This window comes from Asterias rubens, chromosome 5, assembly GCF_902459465.1.
Source record: "Asterias rubens chromosome 5, eAstRub1.3, whole genome shotgun sequence".
Taxonomy (NCBI): Eukaryota; Metazoa; Echinodermata; class Asteroidea; order Forcipulatida; family Asteriidae; genus Asterias; species Asterias rubens.
Genome location: NC_047066.1, coordinates 20,350,122 through 20,371,376, shown reverse-complemented (window position 1 = coordinate 20,371,376; position 21,255 = coordinate 20,350,122). Strand labels below are relative to the sequence as shown.

Sequence of the window (21,255 nt, the reverse complement as noted above, 5' to 3'; positions counted from 1 at the left end):
TCAGGTTGGACAATTTCTGCAGCTGCAAGAGAGTGCATCACCATAATCACAACATACATTGACCTTTTTGTAAATACCCATTGCACAAGCGCTACTATTGAATGATGTGCATGCTGATCTAGCCATGATCAAACTTGAGCGCAAGCTAGACCAGCATGCACCTTATTCAACACCCACAGCGCGCGTACCGTGTATGTGCGATATATCAGTGTACTGTAAAGTAAAAATTTAAAAAAAATTATGATAGTATAATAACTTGCAAATGTACCTGATCATCTGATGGTGGATCTGGGCTCATCTCGCCAGACATCTGACGAATGGTAACCGGTCTCTTGAAAGATGGAGAGGATTCTGGGTCAGTGGACGATACAGAGCCACGATCATCAGCCGACATACTGGAGGGACTGGATGCTCTTTGGCTGGCACTGTTAGGCGACAGGAAATCTGAAAAAACAAATGAAATTAATGATTGGTGTCTCTGCACATATTTCCCTGCATGATACGTTACAAAGGAATGATAAAATAACTGGTGATTGCCCCACAAGTGGTGAAGTTTAACAATGTCCCTCATAGAGTGGCTAACGAGAACTACCGGTACCTTTTACCATTCTAAGAACTTCAAGAATCATTAGGCATCATGTACATATACAAAGTATGTTACATGTAATTCATATTTTAATACTGGCTTCTTTTTTTCTCTTTTTTTTTTTTTTTTTTTTGGGGGGGGGGGTTTAAAGCTTTTTAGATTATGTCCCACTTTTAAACAAATCTTCAACACATGGAAGTAATGTCATTACTTACATAGATACGTAGTTTACAACCAAGAGCAAGCTCTGCTGGTATCAGACCCTCAAGTTTAGGGGGCATTTGGCAAGTGTAAGGGGCGACAAGGGGACGAACATATGATTTGGAAGGGGCTGGTGAATAAACATTTCACTGACAAGTGACAGTCTGACAGTATGATATAACAATAATTACCACATTATTTTGTAGTATCTGAGTGTGTTTTGTCGGGGAGCAAAGTTTCTTGTAACACAATAACAAGAAAATAAGCAATATTTTCAAAGCAATGAAATACACCAAGAGTTAATCTACAGTAGGCCTACATGTACAATGTATGTATGTTACAAAATTACATGTTAATGATCCTAGTAAATATCCCTGTAAAGAGGAAGGAATGATTTCAGTGTGTGTTTTTTTTTTAACTAGTGAGTGGAAATGAATTTACCATTCCAATTATCAAATGTATTTATAATCATTTAACCTTTATCTATTGACCAACTGGCATGGCGACTGACCATCAGGTGTTTAACATTGTGTACAGTCATTGTCATTATTAGTCCCTTTAATGACTAGAAAGCCTTGGAAATCAGTGTTGCATCCTGGTCTCTCAGAAAGTGGTCAAAAGTTTCCTGCTGATCAGGCCTGTGTGACTGTTTCAAACAAACCCTATTGCTCACTCCAACATGACAAAGTAAAAGTTCAAGGCTTTGGGTATTGAATCAGTGCGTAGACGAATTGGGCTTTGAGTACATTTATAGGTACAATGACTACCACCTGAGGTTTCGGTTTTGATGACCAGATTTGTTGTTTTGTTGAAGGTCTTGTGTTGTTTGGGTTTCTGATTTATACTACGTGATAACCTTGGTGTCGATAGCAAAGTGGAGGATCGAAAGAGTCTTCCTTTGAACAAAATAACGACAACTATTTTGGATTTAATTGTAGTGCTAAAACTAAATAATGACAATGAGTTGTGTACAGGATGTTTAGTTCCTGACGTAGCCTATTTGAAGGAGAATGGGCCTACATGTACATGTACACGTAACTAGTGCATGTCATGAACACAAAAACAATAAGTATTTTCGGTTTTTACAATCTACGCACAAGTCTTTCATCTCAGGGGGAAAAGAAATAATGATCTCTGCCAAAAACAAAACTGCCTCTAGGCTCACGTATGCATGTATTTGGAAAATTGAATTGGGTACGGGTAGATAATGTACAAAACTGTTTAATAACAATCTGGAAGAATGACATTTGATCTGTCCCTTGTATAATTCATTCCGCTACTGTTTTTATCTGTGCAAAACTACGTTATTCAGAGGTCATGGGTACACAAAAAGACAAATTAATTCAAACAAAAATCTCCCAAACTTATCCCGTGTTGGCATTTAGCTGAAACTGAAACAAGATCCTTGAAATACATGTACGTACCACAAAATGGGGAGACCCCAAATCTAAATTAAATAATAATGCACAATTATGTTTAGTACCAATACACAAGAAAATTTGTACCATTTTTTTGAAGTTATTTACAATGTTGTTGTGATCAACAAACATGACAAAGGAGTGTTGTACAAAGGGAAGATTAATAAACACAGGTAAGTAGTGAGTGGAGTCCATACAGGAGAGTAATTAACATTCTTTCAGAATGATATTTGCTGAAGGAGTGAACGGTTATGTTCAGTACCATAGCATACAAAGTGTGTTTACAATGTTGTTGTTGTAATCAACAAACATGACAAAAGGAAACCCTAGATGTACCCCCTTCATACATGTATTTATACCCTATACCACCACAGTGTAATAAGCAGTGTTCAGCAGGCCAAATAGGTAAGGATGAGGTTCGTATGGAGGTTGGTAGTACAATAGCTTTTCTGCCAGTCTGAAGCTTTCACAAGGTCAAGTGAGTTGAAAAGAGAGGTTGTATGTAGAATAAACCCTCCCGTTGTACAAAACCTGCCAATGTTGTTACAGGCTATTGATTTTTCATGCCTAGGGTTTGATGTGGCCATCAACAATGAAATCAACCAGGAAGTTGTGCATAACACCTGTTGAATAATCTACCAGTACCAAATATTAAAAGTCCCATGATACTGTACAGATTACATCACAACACATGACCAGTGAAGGAATAACCATAGGAATAACTGACATCTAAGTTTAGAAAGTGAACTTTGTTGAGTACAAGCTTTCAAAATCCACACAGATTGTGAGTTAGAACCCTCTAGGGAGGAAGTTGTGAAAATTTAGCAGTAGGCCAACATTGTATGTTTTGCCTCATGGTTTTATGAACACCTCCACAATGTTCTTAAAGCTGTAGGCCTAAATGTGATGACTTCACATTCAATTACGTACTACAATCATTTCACACACAATTCATGTGTTTATGTTACAGTGTACAAACAACACTTGTAACTAACTGTGGCTCAAACTATCTCTTGTTTGATTGGAGTGTTGGTTCAATGTGTAGGCCCTACATTATTAGTAGTTTGTTTATTTTGTTTTGGAAATGTTTGTTTTGTTTACCTACAATCTGTATTACATGATACACCATGTAACCTCTGTTTACACAATGTGTAAACCATTGTGTAGGCCTACTTCATTCAAGGGACTTTTCTGGCAGGCAAGACACTGGTCATGGGAAATGTTACGGGGGGGGGGGGGGGGGGGGGATTGACATAGGTTTTAAAGAACATAAGCTCAAGAGTTATAACTAAAAGCAACAGCTGTAAATTGAGCCAGATGAGCTCAACTAATCATGCCCACAGGAAGTCCAGGCTCTATGGCTATTTTGTAGTAGAGACAGTGTCAGCGTGTAAATTTATACTGGTTTAACTTGTGTCCCCCATACAAAGTACACGTACACATGTTTACTCGACTCAATTTGACGTTAAATGATGTTCATGAAAGTTTGTAAATGTACCGTATGGTGGTTGCCCATAAAATGCTGTACACATTGCTAGTCAGGTAAAGAAGGCCTAACTGACAAAAGAACATAATCAGGGCACAATACATTGCACCCACGCCCTAGTCCCTGATGTAGAGATATGGGTCATTGGATTGCTAAGCCACACACAACAAACTAAAACTACAGTATGCATGGTTCTTAATGATTTTAAAGTATACAATGGATACAAACGTTGTCAGTCTGGCAATATTGTGCAGGGCCCTAAACTTACACTCAATGTTGTGTAGTACCAGTTGATAAACAAACAACATACACAACCTGCTGTATCTAAACGGTGTCAGTGAGTTTATTATCTGGGCCTAATAATTTCATAGAGCTCCTTGAAATGCAGACACTGTTGCTTACTAGTTCTGTGCTAAGCACAAATAAGCAGGACACCAGTCAAAGATGATGCATGTGACATGGTATTTTGGCTGATAACCTTATTCTGGTCAGCATAACTCGGTTGTGCTACATTTTAAGTAGCTTCCTTTTGGGCCTTGACAGTTAAGAGGATCAGCATTGTTTGTTTTCTTTCTAAATTTTGTTCCTTAAAAGTTACGTGTCAAGGTCAATTAGGCCTATTAGTTTTGGTTTAACCACAAACCGATATGTGCGATACTACATTTAGCACTGCATACTCAGTACTTTCCCAAGATTTGTGAGAAAAATCACAAATCCCACTAAACTCCAACTAGATCAAATACCAAAACAAATTTTGTTTAAAGCTTGGTGTACTAAAAATGAAGTTGTCAAGTATTTATAGACTTTTCTGGGTTTTTATAACCAAACAGTAGGCCTAAATAAAATGCATCTTGATGATTAGACTGTTACATGTACATGTACGTGCATAGTTTTATACATGTTCTACATTCATGACATTGTACAATGGGTGACGTGTTTTTACTACAAAACTTCAAATGTTGTCATCAGATATGAGTTTTATTTCTAAAGGCTCCAACTACTTAAAAACAATTTGCCGTTACATCTAATATCTCACCATGGTCTTGTTTGTTGTCTGAGGGGTGTGTCTCGTCCTTCTCTTGTGCAGTCTCATCTCTCTGGGGCATCTTCGGGAGGTCACCCCGAATAGGTAGGACAGGAGGTTGGCCCCTCCTCAAGGGTCTTCTTGGAGGGGGTCCTCCGTCTTCATCATGCCCCTCTATCAGAGTGCTGACCCTCATGTTCGTTGTGAGTAGGTGCTCCATATGTGGGTTTCCAAGAAAGACATCTTCGCCTTCCGACTCCTCATTCGACGCATCCCCATTTTGCATTTTCTTCAAGAAGTCCAAGTTCTCATAAATTCCCTCCATGTCTTCGTCAGAGCTACTGTCGTCTTGAGGTTTGATGTTGTCATAGAGAGGTTCCTGCTCATCATCGTCACCATCATCATTCTCGACATGCAGAGTCTTTTTATCACAAGAATCTCCTGATACCTCGTCTTCCTCAAGTGATGCCCGGGGCGTCTCCAACTCCTCTTTGACCACCCCCAAGGCTTCGAAATCCTCTTCAGGATACAGCTCTGACGCTTCTGACGACCCTGTTGATCTAGAGTCCAGTCCCTCGCTTGCCCTGTTGTAACGGTGGATCTCTTTCGTCAGCCATTCCTTACAAAATTTCTCCCGCTTCAGCTCATTGCGTAGTTTGAGGATGTGTGTGGAGGACTCTTTGAGGTCTCCCTCTAGGTTGGCGAGAATCAAAGAGTCAGTGGCGTTGAAGGCAGGGGTGGCCACGCCCTCTTCGCCCTGCGTTGGTTTGACAGTCTCAGGGAGAGTCATCTTCATAAACTGCAAGTTCTCTGGTACTTGCGAATCTCCAAAGTTTTCTTTCCATTCATACAAAAACTGCTCCTGTATGGTCACATGAGTTTGATCTGAAATGAGACGTTAAGATAATGGTCAATGAAACTTAAAGGCACTGGACACTGTTAGTAATTACTCAAAAATAATTGTTACAATAGCATAAAAACTTACTTGTAACAAGCAATGGAGAGCTGCTGATAGCATAAAACATAGCGAGAAACGGTTCCCACTGAAGTAACAAAGCTTTTCAACAAATTTGATTTAGAGACCTCAGAATTAGATTTTGAAGTCCCGAAATCAAGCATCTGAAAGCACACAACTTTTGTGTGACAAGGGTGTTTTTTCTTCCATTTATCTTGCAACTTCAACGACCAATTCTATTGAGTTCAAATGTTTTATGTTTTTTTGTGTGCATGAGATACACCAAGTGAAAAGACTGGTCTTTGACAAATAATACCCAAGGTGTCTAGTGTCTTCAAGTAAAAACCTCAAGCCATGCTCAGGAGAATTTACAGTCTGTATGTAAATTGATACCCCTTTTGTAGACTAGCAGTTCATCAGAAATTGTGTAGTTGTGTTGTGTGGTTCATTTTTTTTTTTTTTTTCTCCAGCCCCTGGGCTGGCCTAACTACTAAGAAAATAGTAAAATGTTGCATTTGTTTGTGGAGGCCACCATTGCCTACAGCATATAGAGAAATTGGAAAAGTTTCCGGATGGCGCCACCACTTTTTCATTCGATATGAAATAATCTAGTAATGTATCTAATTTAGTACCTCAATGAGATATCCCTTTTTGTAAAAATGAGTGAAAAAGTGGTGGCGCCATACGGAAAGTTATCCGAGAAATTAATCTCTTCTCACTTTTTTTAAAGTTTAGTTTCAAGAATAATACAGAAAGTACATTACCTTCTAGCGTCTTGCGCCGACCTGCGTGGTTTACGGCCATCTTGCTGTTTTTTGGTTGGTTATTGGTCGGTGTTGTTCCAAAGAAACTTCGAGGACAACTTTACACCATTCCCAAATGTTTCCAGCTCATTTTCCAGGCTGCATTCAGTATGTCAGTTCTTGTCGTTATTTGTATGCAACACACGCAAGAAGTTTATCGCACTGACAAATACAAAACTTGGTCCTAATAGTTACAGTATTTGGTAGGTTTTTTGTCAAGCAATTTTGAGACACGTCCGCCCTCACGAAAAACACTATGGTTGTTCCGGTTTTCAGCATGCAGCATGCGTACTGTTTGTTGATGACTTGTTTAGACTTCACCATTTCTTTAACAGGGTACAAAATATTAAGTAGAAACGCATTACTTTCTCTTTAAACAGAATTTTTGGAAAAATCAATTTAAAATTATTATTTAAAGTTGTATAAATTGTATAAGTTTTTTTTTTTTTTTACAGCGTTTCTAATTAAGTGACAAAAATTGTGTGTTTTATGAAAGACTTTTGGAAATCGAAAGGAGCAACCCGTTTAAAAAAATAGTACAGCGAAATTACTTTTCTTTTCCCGATAGAGGGGGTACTCGCACTTCCTGCTGTGTTGTGTTTCTATTATTTTTTAAAAAGGCTGTAAAGTAAATGCATGCCGCATGACTCATAACAGGCTGCGGTTTCGGTCATCAATTGGCAATAAAGGGTGATTCCAGACTTTGTGGATGAAAAAAACGGAAGTGATGTCGTCGTTGGAAACATTTGTGTAATATTATTAAAAACATAAAAGTAAAGTACAACAGTCTTATTTTCTGCGAAATACAAAAAATATGCAATGAGAAAAATATAATCATTTTTGGAATCTGCATACGAAAGCAGGACAGTTTCTTTTCAGGTCTCCCAAACAATCAAATAATCTACTCCGGCGGTGGATTAATAGCAAGACAGCTCTTAAAAAACAAACTCTACCTGGTAGATACAGGGAATGGTGTTACCGCAAGAGAGCAGAAAAGCAAGGGATCTATTGCCCCTTTAACTTGAAATTTGAACCCCGGGCGATCTCATCTCAGATGTTGAAATGAAACTGACACGAAGTGCGGCCACCAGAGAACAAAGATAATTGAACCTTTTCGTATGAGCAAATCAATAAATGTTTTCCCCAAGGTAACTAATATTTTTATAACTTTGCCCATCAGTGTACTTCTATAATAATAAAAAAAAAAAAAAAAAGTGCTTGGGATGAAGTGATTACCTTTTTTAAAAGCCTTCGTGATCAGTGCGAGCTCCTCTTCAATTTGTGAAAGAAATGCCTCCGCCGCAGCATGACTTGGCTCTATGTCGCGCTCCATTTGTTTTACTTTCTTTTTCTTTTTCTTCTCAAAGTATAGCAAGAAATGTCAAACTTTACAGGCTAATTGGCACTCACATCTGAGCACATAACTTCCTTTGGGCGGTTCTATGGTCGCTTCAAGTCAATGTAGTTACTTCTTATTCAAGTGCACGCAATAAGATCACTTCGTTTCGGTTTTGCTAAGTTCATTGTGACCAATGATCTCCAAGGACTCCAACTATTATGGTTACAATATTGTGAAAACTACAAGTATAGGCCCCCCTAACTATGGGAAAATACAATCAAGGTTATAAGCATGGTTTACACTAAAACGTAGAATAATGTGCAAAAACAATTATTATTTGAGAGAAAAAAGAAAGATCCCTTGATGAAAAATACTAATAAAATAATATCATTCCTATAGAGCCTGAGCCGAAAGTATAAATGATTATTATAAGTTAATAAAATTAATAAACAATTAATTCAAACAAAATAATTGCACAAGTATTCTGTTTTAGAAAATAAAACTAACAGTATGATAATGATAATGATAATTATTGTCAGGGGTAGTAAACAGGGAATGTTTATTGTAACGTTACGAATAGGTGGCCCAATCATTTTGGACGGGATTGTAGATGGTTCCATTCTGTTTGTCGGCTAAAAAGGCCGCGATTATTGGGTGAAAATAATGGTCTTTATGAGCCACCGTAGTGTAAACCACGTTCGCACCACCGTATCGTTAGTTTATGACGTGTACTTCGTGTTAAAATTAATGGTTTCTTGCAAGCTTAGTTAAGTGACTTCATGATTCTGACGAAAAGACAAAAAGGTTTCAATTTCGTCTGAAAATAATTATGTGTTAAAGTGAATAAAAAGGAGAAAGATACCGTTCGAAACGTCTTGCGGTAAGATATGACCGAACTGTACGTTCGAAATTACATTCCAGTAAAAGCAAGATGGCGTTCGTTTGTTCAAGTAAGGAACCGGCGTAAATTTGTTTTATTTCACTTCAAATTAGACAAATTTAACCCTCAAATTTGCATTCATTGTGTTTATTTGCATTGTTTATATGTAATCAAAGTGTGGTTAATATTTGATTGCTTGATTTCAATTATTTGAGTATGATTTACGGCCTTTATTTCAACGTTAAATTTGCCTGCACTTGTCATGTGTTTATTGCTCCAGCATTCAAACGAATAAGCCTGTATTTCCGACACTTTCCCGCTTCCCCGCTTTAAATCTATCTACTTTTGAATTGTTGAGATTGTATCTATATTGGTTAGCTATTAAAACAAAATACACCATAATGTGGAACTTTTAACTCGGGTGAAAAGTGGAAGTTGCATCTTATCAACGATTTTAAATTGAACTTGTGTATGAAGTCGTGGAAAGAACTGTCAACAATCGGAAACTCGAACCACTTCATTAAAATCAACTCAAAGCTCAACTCTTCTTTCCATCTCACTTCATTAATTTATGCTACATATGTGAAAGAACACGACTTTCAGTTGTAATTGGCCATGATGTTATTTGACAATGTGGCAGGTGATTGGATTGAGGAGGAAGCTCCAACCAATGTCAATTGTCGGAGAATTTACAATGTTTACCAGAACATTTTCTCAAGATATTTTAATTTTGTATGTGATATAGTCTGCCACGAGGTACCAGAACACCCTGTGCTGTCGACCGTGTCCAACCATGTATTTGAAAAACGACTCATCGAGAAGTTCATTGCTGAAAATGGTGTGGATCCAGTCTCAGGGGAAAGTCTTTCTGAAGATCAGCTCATTGACATCAAAGGTAACTTACACCGGGCTGTTCTTTGTGCCAATTTGTATTATTTCAATTTGATGGTGTGGTGTGACTGCAGAATATGAAATCATTAACCTTTACATTTTGAATCGAGACAGTGAGATCTAGTGTCGATCAAAACCTCAATCTAATCCTTGTGAATATTTATATTATTTTTGGTCCTATATGATATAGCTGAAATATGGTGCTTGGATATAAAATGTTTACCAATTCGATGCTGAAATCGACTGCCACTTTCCATTCAGAATGATCCAAAATACATTGTGTTACCTTAGTAGTAGAAATTAACAATTTCCTCATAGAGTGCCCTTTACAAGGAGAAAATGCCTTGGTGCCCTTCCCCTTTCAAAAATTAAGTTCAAATGCATAGACTGGAGGACTTCAATCATAAGGTATGAATCATTTAAGGTAAAAGCCGCTTTGATTTTCCCCACTCAGTGAGCCCAGTCGTGAAACCAAGACCTCCGACAGCGACCAGCATCCCGGCCATTCTCAAGCTTCTGCAGGATGAGTGGGATGCCTGCATGCTGCACAGCTTCACCTTGCGCCAACAGCTGCAGACAGCCAGGCAGGAACTGTCTCACGCCCTGTACCAGCATGATGCAGCATGCCGTGTCATTGCTCGACTAACTAAGGAGGTAACTGCAGCACGTGAAGGTTAGTTCTCAAGGACAGAGCCAGGGGAGGGGGTGGTAAGCTCACGATATGCCCACATCAAGTTATTTTCACTTATTTTTCATACTTATCTTTTTCCTACTTTAAGTCTTGGGAAAAATCAGGGGAAAAAACCAATGATTGTAAAAACCTAAAAGCCCTCTAAAGCCTGCATCATAGGTGCATGTAGCTCAGCTCTGTACAAGATACAATATTCATACTTTTTCCTAAGAACAAAATATCATACCTAGGATTGTACTTCTGCTTAAATTTATTAGAAAAATAGTATTTTATTCTGATTTGATATGATTTTTTCACTCTTTTAGCTTTGGCCACTCTCAAGCCCCAAGCAGCTCCGGGTATTGTGCCAGCACAGATTGCTGCCCTACCAGCCGGTGCTGCACAGGGAGTAGCAATGCATGAACCCATGGAGGCAGCTGAAACTGGACCAGCTGCTATGACTGAGGATATCATACAGCAAGTAAGCATGTGGGAAAAGTGGAAGGGGAGATCTGAGACAAGGGGTGGTAGGGCTTTGATGTTGGCTTTTCCTTTCCTGTTAGTTTGTGCTCCTGTCAAAGGAACTCGGCAAACTCCCACGAGGTGTTATAAAACCAAGCTGGCAATTCTCTCATACAAACATTGGTTTGATTTCTATAATTATGAGTTGCACAAATCAAGAAATTGTGATTCGACAATTAGACAGCAGTACTGATTATCAGTATTGTGAAATCAGTAGTTATCTCGGTAGGATTCAAACCTACAACCTTGTGATTGCCAGTCTTGCAGTCTAACCACTGCCCTCTATCATGAAAGGAAATTATTTTGGTACCCTTAGAAATTGGAGGTGACATTTGTCTCTTGTATCTTTTCATGTAGCTTCAAGAGAAGGCCAATTTGTTGACCGCAGAGCGTAAGCGACGAGGGAAGAAGGTTCCTGATGAGCTCATGCCTCCTGATGACATCAGATCATTCCACACCCAGTCCTCTCATCCTGTAAGTTACTTTTGTATTTGTACTACCAGGACTACAACTTTCCCCCTTAGTGGATCGAGGGGACTTTTCGTTATTTAATAACCAGGAGAGAGTTCTTTATCATCTTTACTATCTAAACATATCTTTGAAGACAACTGACTAAACTGCTAGTCATTTTTAAGGATTTCTTGGTTTAAGAAGTCTCCCAAATAACCACAAAAATCACTCCGGGTAGTAGAAAATAAAGCAAGACAAGTTCTCAAAAAAAATATATATACCCAGAGTAAATTATACATGAGGAGTAAAAAAAATACCATGAAGGATTTCGTGTATAGCTAAATTAATGTCATCACTTTTGTTCCTTGCCAACAGGGTTTACACAGTGCAAGTGTGCCTGGTATTTTATCTATGGATTTACAAGCCTCAGATACATCCAAGGTGTTGACAGGTAAGATTGGTATTGAAAATTGAAATGGTACTCAAAAGAATATTTACATTTCAAAGTCTTGCTATTTCAAAGTATTGCTATTCGTGTGACTGTTTGACAAACTGCAGTTGCTTACTTCATATAGGTTCCCTGTTTATGGAGAACCAATCTTGAATACTGAATCTAATACAACAGGGGTGTGTTTTTGCAGCTGTAACCAATAACTGTTTCAGTCAAAGTCTGTGATAAACCAATGTCCAAGTTTTTGGTCGCAACCGCCAAAATACACTCCAGGGGTCAGACTACAATGTCATCCCAGCCTCAGTTTGGTAATGTTTATTCGATTGAGACAAAAACAAAACAAAATGGTTGGAAAACAGTAGAGTTAATCAGGACGAGTTTGAGTGACAATGATCTTATTATTTGATTCCAACTCTAGGCGGTGCTGACAAGTCGGTGGTGGTTTTCAACAAGGATACAGAGCAGGTCACTGCTGTCATGAAAGGTCATACCAAAAAGGTCACCAATGTCATCTATCATCCAACAGAGGTAAGGAGACTTGGTTTAATCAAGGACGGTAGAGGTAGCACTTAAAGACTACCTAATTACATAACAAAACTGCATGAGCTTTTGTTGCAACAACTTCTTCATCAGATCTAGTTTGTAAGTGTGGCACTGTAAGGTACTTCATCTGGGTTCTGGTAAAACATGAACTCACTTTAGATCTTGCTTGAAGAAAATATTTTGTATGTGTTTTCCTACATGGTGATGTCCTTTGTACATTGCATCTCAAAGAAACATAACTTAATTTTTTCTTGAAGCCACAAAGAGATTCTTTACCAATGATTAATCTTTCCTCAAAGTTTTGTGGAAATCCATCCAACTTGCAGGCAGAAAGACAAACAAACCATGACAAAAATAACCTCCAATGGGGTGGGTACTGATTAAGATATTCCTCACCCAACACCAACATTTTTAAGAAGGTGGCTCAAATACAATAGTGTGAAATCGTGTAAATTATTTCAAATGTTCAATTGAAGAAAACTCAATCCGAAGTTATATTCAAATTTTCTCCAGTTGGTTTAAATTTTTTAGGGAAAGTGAAAAAAAAAATATTGAAGAAATTACTGATGTCTGTGACCCATTCTTCTCATTTAGGAAATTGTGTTCAGCTCCTCACCAGACACCACTATTCGTATCTGGTTTGTCGGCAACGCATCCTGCCAACAGGTTATCCGTGCCCATAACGCACCGGTCACTGGGCTAAGCCTCCACGCAACGGGTGACTACTTACTGAGTTGCTCAGAAGACCAGTACTGGGCCTTCTCGGATATTGCCAGTGGACGTGTTTTGACCAAGGTTACTGATGACTCCATTGGACATGGTATGAATGTTTTAATGCTCACAATCCTCAATATAGAGATTGTACTTCTTGGCTGACAGTAGGAATTTATGGTTTTAAGGCCATTAAAGCGTTATCCATTTACAACTTGTAGTTGCTGAAGTCAAAGATCATATCAGAGCTCTAACTTATAATCCTACAAACATAGATGGAGAACTTTTTTACAGATCCTGTTCTTAGGGCAACCCAAATTCCATTATCCATGCTGCCTTAATACAATGTTCTCAAAACTTATACTCCCGAGTGGAGAGAAACAATTCGTGGTTATTTCTCAAGAGCCTTTATCACCGATAGAGTTGTACCAAAGCTTCAGAGTCTTGATGATTAGCTATTTTTATTTCAGCTTTGACATGTGCCCAGTTCCACCCCGATGGTCTGATCTTCGGTACGGGAACTGGTGGCAGCGTCATCAAAATCTGGGACTTGAAGGAGGGAACCAACGTGGCCAACTTCCCCGGCCACTCGGGACCAATTACAGCCCTCTCTTTCTCTGAGAATGGTTACTATCTCGCTACAGCTGCCGACGATGCTGTGGTCAAGCTGTGGGATTTACGAAAGCTGAAGAATTTCAAGAATATTACTTTGGATGACAGATATGAGGTACGGTGTATATTTCACAGAAATTTAATTTGGGGTTGAACACACACAAAATTAATAGAGTGGGATTGGAACCAATGACCTGGATTAACATGCCAGCACTCTACCAACTGAGCTTTCTAGCCCTATGTTTGCGGTCTTCCTATTTTGCCTACTTTGTCCGGGGTTGCCAGTCAGCTATACAACTGTAAACTATCATGTTGCCAGGGATCACACCCAAGTTCCTGATACAACCTGGGAAGAGGCAGCCAGGGAATCAACATAAGAGGATGCAACTTTTTGTTTCAGATATCAAATAATAAACCACAAGGGAAACTGCCTGGTTAAATTCTATATGGTTTGGGGTTGAACAAAGAAAAATATAAGAGCCTAGGAACTTAAGATATAGCTGCAATTAAATGCAAATAAATATTTGGTCACAATGTTTGTACTTTAAACAAAGAAGTTCTGGGTCATATAAAAAATATGTCAATGTATGTTGATGTATTTTGTTTGTTTTCTTTCCAGGTGAAGTCACTGTGCTTTGATCAGAGCGGTACTTATTTAGCTGTGGGCGGAACTGACTTGAGAGTCTACTTGTGCAAACAGTGGCAGGAACTCAAAGTCTTCAATGGTAAGAATAAGTGCTTTCTGTTTCTTTAGAAAACATGTATATCAAATTTAGTACTAACACTCGATCATTTAAAGCTTCAAACCTACGTACAGTTATGATAACAAGTACATCATTTCAAGTAGATACACAAATGGTGTTACCGCAAACCAAATATATATCGATCCCATATACATCGTTTCAAGTTTTAAAAAATGTACTAAAGGAAATGTGTACTGAAGGAAATATTTATTGAAACCTCATCAATAATCATCATGGAATGCCTCAAATCCCATATGCATAATTTCAAGTTTATAAAAATGTGTACTAAAGGGGGGAAAAGTTGAGGAAAATGGGGAAAAGTTGAGGTTGTACAAACATAACTGTTGTGCTTTCCCTTTAAAATGTTATGTTCTTGAAAGTCTTTTTATGATATTAAAATTATCATCCATGTTTTGTTTTTCATTCCTGCATAGATCACACTGATATGACGACCGGTGTTCGTTTTGGCCAGCATACCACCTTCATGTCGTCAGTCAGTATGGATCGTAGTCTCAAATTCTACGGGCTCTGAAGACTTTAAAACCCAACACGTTTAGGTATTTTATACTTTGCCTCATCCAATGCAGCTTGTCTAAGCTGTGTAGTATAAGTCACGTCTTAACAAAATTAAGACTCGGATAGAACTTCATTGTACAACAAAGAAATGAATTACAGTTAATAGTATTTTTCACAAGTTGATGGAAGTATTATTTTAGGAGTCAAGATACCACAAGTCCTAGAGCAGTGCACTTTAACTTTGACGATTTTTCAAACACAAGTTGTAGATAATAAAAGTACCCAATTCTTATGTAGCACTCATTATTTTACTGACCATAATGCAGAGCTTTATGAGACCCGTTTACATATATACAGAACCTTTGTAAGGGTTTACATTTTGATTTGAATGTTTAATAATCTTTTCCGACTTATTGTTACAACTTCGCTTGAACTACAAAAGAAATTACGAGTCCCTAATTCTACCATTGAGAACTTTTGCAGACTAAACTCAGAAATGTACGTCAAAAAGATGAAATATTCAAGTGTTCAACTAGGTATCACTAAAAAAAGAACATGGGATATTCAGTACTGACTTATATACCATATATTTCATATTGCCTTGCTGTATAAAGTCTTTTTTTTTTAAGGATTTGTTTAAGGAATTAGGTTTGTCTTCAAATTTAACACAGAAAACCATGTGGTATTTTGTTAAAACAGTTATGTTACAAACTAAGTTTTTCTTCTTAAAATTACTCTGTGAAGCTTTGTGTTTTTTTATTGTAGTTTTTGTTTTCAGAATTGTGTAGACTGCTGTTTCAAATGTTAATAAACAAGCATTGGTTACTTTAAAAGGAAAACAATGATGTGTTGGTTTGTAGTTTTGTTCAAAACACTATAACAAGTTGAAACAATTCGGTTATTATTTAACATAAGTAATAAATATTTGAGATTCAAACTGCAGGTTGGAACCACACCTGTGGATGTAAAACCAAGTTGACTAGTGACTAGTAAGTGTACTTCATGTAGTTAATCATCCGTTAGGTAAACAGGTACATGTATGCCCAACAAAAGGTCCATAAATAAGTCAAAATTTATAAACTATTGTTAAAAGGTAAAACAAAAATAACACTAAAAAAGGGTTAGAACAACATTTACATGGTTTATTTCTTCAGTGCAGCATGATGTTTTTACAAGGTTTTTTTTTTTTACAAAGTGAAAGATTCAAAAGGTATTTGCATTCCCTGCACAGGACTAGAAGAGGTTTAAATAATAAGATGTTTCTACATTTGAACTCGCCCTGTCTATACATCGTGTTCTGGTTTCTTCTGGAACGCTTGTCCAAAAATAATACTGGGACCTTATTTGGCTCTTTAAAACTCATTATATGGAAGTGTCGACCACTGTTCATTTGGTCACAACAATTCCTGAACACCCTCAACTCCTTTGTGATGAGTAATTACAGTCAAGTGTCAAAAATGAATTATCACCAGGTCTTGAACCTGCAATCTGAACTTGAGTATGATGCACTCAGACCGCTTGGCCATTAAAGACACTGGACACTATCGGTTATTGTCAAAGACTAGTCTTCTCACCTGGTGTATCTCAACATATGCATGAAATAACAAACGTGAAGATTTGAGCTCAATTGGTCATCGAAGTTGCGAGATAATAGTGAAAGAAAAAACACCCTTGTCACACAAAGTTGTGTGCTGTCAGATGCTTGATTTTGAGACCTTAAATTCTAAATCTGAGGTCTTGAAATCAAATTCGTGGAAAATTACTTCTTTCTCGAAAACTATGTCACGTCAGATTTTCTCACAATGTTGTTTACCATCAACCTCTCCCAATTACTGGTTACCAAGTAAGGTTTTATGCTAATAATTATTTTGAGTAATTACCAATAGTGTCCACTGCCTTTTAGCCATACTATAATTTATACCGTAAGTCACACTATAGGTATAGTTCTCTAATATTTATTGGCATGATTAAGACAACATAATGCCAAGGCAAAGAACAAAAGTTCTTGAAATCTCTTCATCTCAAGAACAAAGATCCTTTTGTTATCAACAAAGTATTTTACTGCATTGAGTGTGGTCAGGGTTAACCAGCTTTACAACCAAAAAGAATAATTTACAATACAGAGGCATGCTCTTAATGCAACATGATTGTATACATCCATATACAGCATGCAAATACTTCTCCAGCAATAATAAAATAATATTTATGCAATATATATTAAGAATAGATCTCAGTGTAGTTATATTGGTATCTCATATACATAAATAATATATATTATCCACAAAATATCTTGTAGAAATACAAATCGATTTAAATCAAGGTTTTGAATTTATTGACAAAATAAAATTGTCAGTGCACATTTGTGGAAATATAGCCTAGATTTGACGCGTATAATTATCTATTTGAACTCATTTGAATAATTACAACATCAAACATTTACATTGCAAAATGGCAAGTAGGGCCTAGTCAATACAGCATGACTGATGATTTCATAAGACTTAGACCATGAACAGGTAGAAAAGGAATTTAGTTAAGTTGGGTTGGAATGCTTTCGCTCGAAAACAAGAAGAAAAAACTAAATATGATTGTACTGTCTGATTAAATAAGTGCTGACTTACATTTACACATGGTGTAGACTTTAAAGGACTTTCATGCTATTTATTCACCGTTTCAATGGGTTTTTTTTAAATGCAAAAACAACTTGAAAATAAAAATAAGTGAATCAGAAATTGGAGGAAGTAGGAAGAAAATCATGTCTGCAAATCATGTCTGACTCCCTAAACATGATTTGGCTTTCATTCAGCGACTGAACCAATCAGTAATTGTTTTAAAAATTCATTTTGACTTTAGATACTTTTGTATTTTAAAGTTAAACTTTCCTTTCATTTTGGTGGGGCCATTTAAAAACTGTTACCATCAATTATGAATAGGTGGGCTAGACAGGTGGGAAACTTTATGCAGATTAAATAATGTGCACATAATACCATTTATCCACAGATAAGACTCGTCTTGAAGCGCAGTGCATGAAGTTGAAAGTAAATAAAGTTCAAATAAGATATTTAATTTTTAGAGTAAAGTGTTGTCTAATCCTAATGGAGGAGACACCTCATTTCTTTTTTTAATCCAAAATTAAGTTTATGAGTTATTTTAAACATAGATCGGATCTTTACTTCTTGACTGACTGCAATTAGTTTGAACAATGGACAGAGCTCTAATCATGAGTGTAACCATAGAGTGTCCTTTCGGTGCAACTGTACAACAATGATACATGTAATCGGTTCTTATACAGCGCACATCCAGTAGTGAGACCAGGGCCTATGACTCTGCTTACCGCCGAATTCTGTGCTTACGATCACGATTCCCCGCTTACTTGCAAGCGCCGAACTTCTGCGCTAGCCTTGTAAGAGTAGAATGCCTAGTATTGTGGAGTATACGCACAGATGCCGAAATTCGCCGCTAACCCGTGAAATAGGCTTGCAGTAAGCACAGAATTCCCTGCTTCTGTAAGCGCACATTCTGTGCTTACGGTAAGCAGAGCCATGAAATTGGGCCCAGGGCTCTTTACACTATTCTCTCTGTTCATCAGGCATAAATATACTTATACCATTTCTCAAACTTTGTCAAGCAATAGTCATCTTCTAATAATAATATCAATGTCTTATATTGCGCATGCATCTACCAACAAGGTACTCGAGGCGCTTAGTATATACATTTGTACAGACATATGGGTTAGTGAAGTTATGAATTCTGAGACCCTATTATGTAGCACCTTACAAGGTGCTACTGCAAATTCAGCACTTAATCCAAACACAAAACTGACTCGGCCCCCTGAGGTTCCCATTTTTTATACACCCAGGTAAAGGGAAGCAATTATGGGCCTTGCTTAAGGACAAAGGTGTCATGATTGAAAATCAAACTCGCACTCTGATGATTCAGCCTTCAGGTCTGATGCACTAGATCCCTTTGCCACGGCAGAAGCAGGTTTTATTTCACAAGATTGAACATTGTATAAATATATGTAACACCTTTGAATAATTTAGCTTTTCATAATTTTACTTTCATTAAATTTTCAAATAAATTTTTGTTTTCTTCAAACAATTGCACTTTTAATTGCACAATTGGTATTTAAAATATATGAAATCTACTGAATCTATTTTCATACACCTCCCCCAATAAATGGTTTTGGTCTCATATATAACATTTACAGATTCATGTCAATGATGGCAAAAATAACTATTTATCCCCCTCCCCCATTCACCCTTGAAAAAAAAGGATGGGAAATAATGCAACTTAATATTATTTATGTATATCCTCTCCAATAATGTTTGATTTTTTTTGCCATTTATCATGGCATCCAATCAGAAAATGCCTTATTTGGAGAAATTCAGAGTTTTGTGTTTCAATATCAAATTTGGCAATGTGCTGTACAATTTATTTACAAGTCCATGTGGAAGGCACCCATTTTACACAAATACTGCCTTGTCATCCATGAAAGCTTATCAAGGTGAAAATCACAGAAACATGCAAAATCAAACTTGTTTATAAAATTAGTTATTCACAAATTACCTCGTCAATACCCAATTCATTTTTAATTGGACCTAGTTAACGCTTTAAATATGGTGTCGGCTATTTATGTGCAAATATATTTCTCTTTACTGTATATTACATAGATACAATTTTTTTTTAAAGAACTTATGCATGTTTGGTATCGGGAGACAACTTATTTGCCTTGTGTGTTCCATGCTGTGTTTCTTCAAAAACAAAACAAAAACAAAAACAGATGTCAACTGTTTACATTTTAAAGCAAGATTCAAAACCCCCTCTAACATTTTAAATGCTCAGTACAGAGAGTGCTTCTTTGTAAGAACCTTCATGCCCATCCCCAAATGAAACTCCCTATCCCATTCTAAATGCCTACCTAATTTCCCCCTTTTTATCTTTGTGTTATCTCCTTTGATTCTACTATGTACAAACATCGGAAAATGTTAACAAACTTTGGACGGCCGGTTAACATTCAGTATTCTCAGAACTTCGCTTTGATTTTTACTTCACTGCATATCTCTTTCTTGTTTTAATTCTTTCTCTCGTTTCTGGAATGCCAAGTGCGCCCTCTCTAGGTCATTGATGACATCCAACAGCGTAGCTGCTGATGCCATTCTAGAGTCATGATAGGATACTGTCTTGTGGCATGGCTTGTGTGCTCTAACTACTCTGTTCTCTGTAGAAACAAGCAAAGAGTTAAAGTCAGCTCATCATAAACATAACTCATTGAAGGAAAACAACTTGTATCCCATAATCATAATTAGCAGGCTTGATGCTTTGATTTTGAAAGGGCACGGTCACCAAGAAATCTTGTCCATGGAAAAGGGTACCTCTATGAGGAAATGGAGTTTATATTGGATCATTCAGAGGCACCAAGGCAATGACCAGGGGCAACAGAAACAATTCAACTGCCTCTGTGAAGTATCAGGTGATATTCTAGACACCAACCTGGGTTGATTCCAGCCGTTGATGAGATAAAATCATCTTCAGTGCCATTCCCAGAGTCTTCCTCTGGCTCACCTCTCACTACGGCACTTCCAGCATCAGACTCCTCAAGATACTTCTTCCTGTAGACAAGAAATATAAATGTTGATTATTTGAAAGACAAAGTATACAATTTAAATGCAACTGTTGAAAAGTTAACTAGGCCTAACTAGTTTTAGTCTATTTACAATAATTACTGACCTGATAATCTAGCAAAGAATCAATACATTTGTATTTGGAAATTTAAAGCAAATATATTCTAACTAGAAACATCTCTTAAGTACATGATTGGTTGACCAGTTGATCTGTAAATTCATACCATAACAATAGGCCTATCTCATTGTAAAAGTTTGGAAGACAACCGACTCAGCGTAGGTTATTTGGATATGAATATGTGTGTTTAAAATTCCCAAACATTAACTTGTTGTTTTCTTGAAAAAAGTGATTGCAAATTATCTAATCAAATATTCTCAGGTTTGGGATGGTGAGTATATATTGAAAACAATAAAAAACACAACATCAAATCCCTAGATGTTCAGATCCCAAAAGCTATACATAAAGGTACAATCAAAATACAGATTAAAAAATAATTTTAAAAAAGAAGAGATTTTGATCAAAAAAAGTGCACTGAAAAGAAAGAAAAGTCAATAAAGATTCATTATTAAACAACAAGCAAAAGAAACAATGGTGATATTATATGAACAAAATGGGACCCTACAGTGTACAATAACAATATCACTTCATCATCTCTTCACTTCACTCCTACTCATACACAAATAGTAAATGCAGTTCATTAAAATTCAATCACATTCATAATGGCACACAATGAATAACACATTACAAAGTTGATATGCATGATAAAACCTCACAATAAATATAAGCACTTAAAAGCACTTATGCAATGTTACATCAATAAAATAACAATGCA

At 37.0% G+C, this 21,255-nt stretch overlaps 3 protein-coding genes across 5 annotated transcripts in view; 1 reads left to right on the top strand and 2 right to left on the bottom strand.

The window, feature by feature from the left end:
* Nucleotides 1-6,720, bottom strand: part of LOC117290823 (active breakpoint cluster region-related protein-like) — a 38,022-nt gene extending 31,302 nt beyond the window's left edge. For both annotated transcript variants that reach the window (XM_033772383.1, XM_033772384.1), the window contains exons 1-3: nt 6,435-6,720; nt 4,728-5,600; nt 269-444 (exon numbers count right to left, since the gene is read on the bottom strand). In XM_033772383.1, coding sequence (XP_033628274.1) covers nt 269-444; nt 4,728-5,600; nt 6,435-6,474 — 1,089 coding nt within the window. In that variant the 5' untranslated portion in view covers nt 6,475-6,720. The remainder of the gene's footprint in view (nt 1-268; nt 445-4,727; nt 5,601-6,434) is intronic.
* A 2,023-nt stretch (nt 6,721-8,743) lies between these two features.
* On the top strand, nt 8,744-15,352 carry LOC117290822 (pre-mRNA-processing factor 19-like). The gene is made up of 11 exons (XM_033772382.1): nt 8,744-8,762; nt 9,438-9,587; nt 10,038-10,256; nt 10,580-10,734; nt 11,133-11,249; nt 11,601-11,676; nt 12,095-12,204; nt 12,814-13,039; nt 13,401-13,657; nt 14,162-14,267; nt 14,720-15,352. Exons 1-11 carry the CDS (start codon nt 8,744-8,746, stop codon nt 14,815-14,817), a joined length of 1,533 nt encoding a protein of 510 aa, XP_033628273.1. The 3' UTR covers nt 14,818-15,352.
* A 3,790-nt stretch (nt 15,353-19,142) lies between these two features.
* The window catches only part of LOC117290505 (rasGAP-activating-like protein 1), a 41,210-nt gene continuing 39,097 nt past the window's right edge, over nt 19,143-21,255 (bottom strand). For both annotated transcript variants that reach the window (XM_033771925.1, XM_033771926.1), the window contains 2 exons: nt 20,292-20,410; nt 19,143-20,019 (listed from right to left, as the gene is read on the bottom strand). In XM_033771925.1, the coding sequence (XP_033627816.1) occupies nt 19,850-20,019; nt 20,292-20,410 (289 nt within the window). In that variant the 3' untranslated portion in view covers nt 19,143-19,849. The remainder of the gene's footprint in view (nt 20,020-20,291; nt 20,411-21,255) is intronic.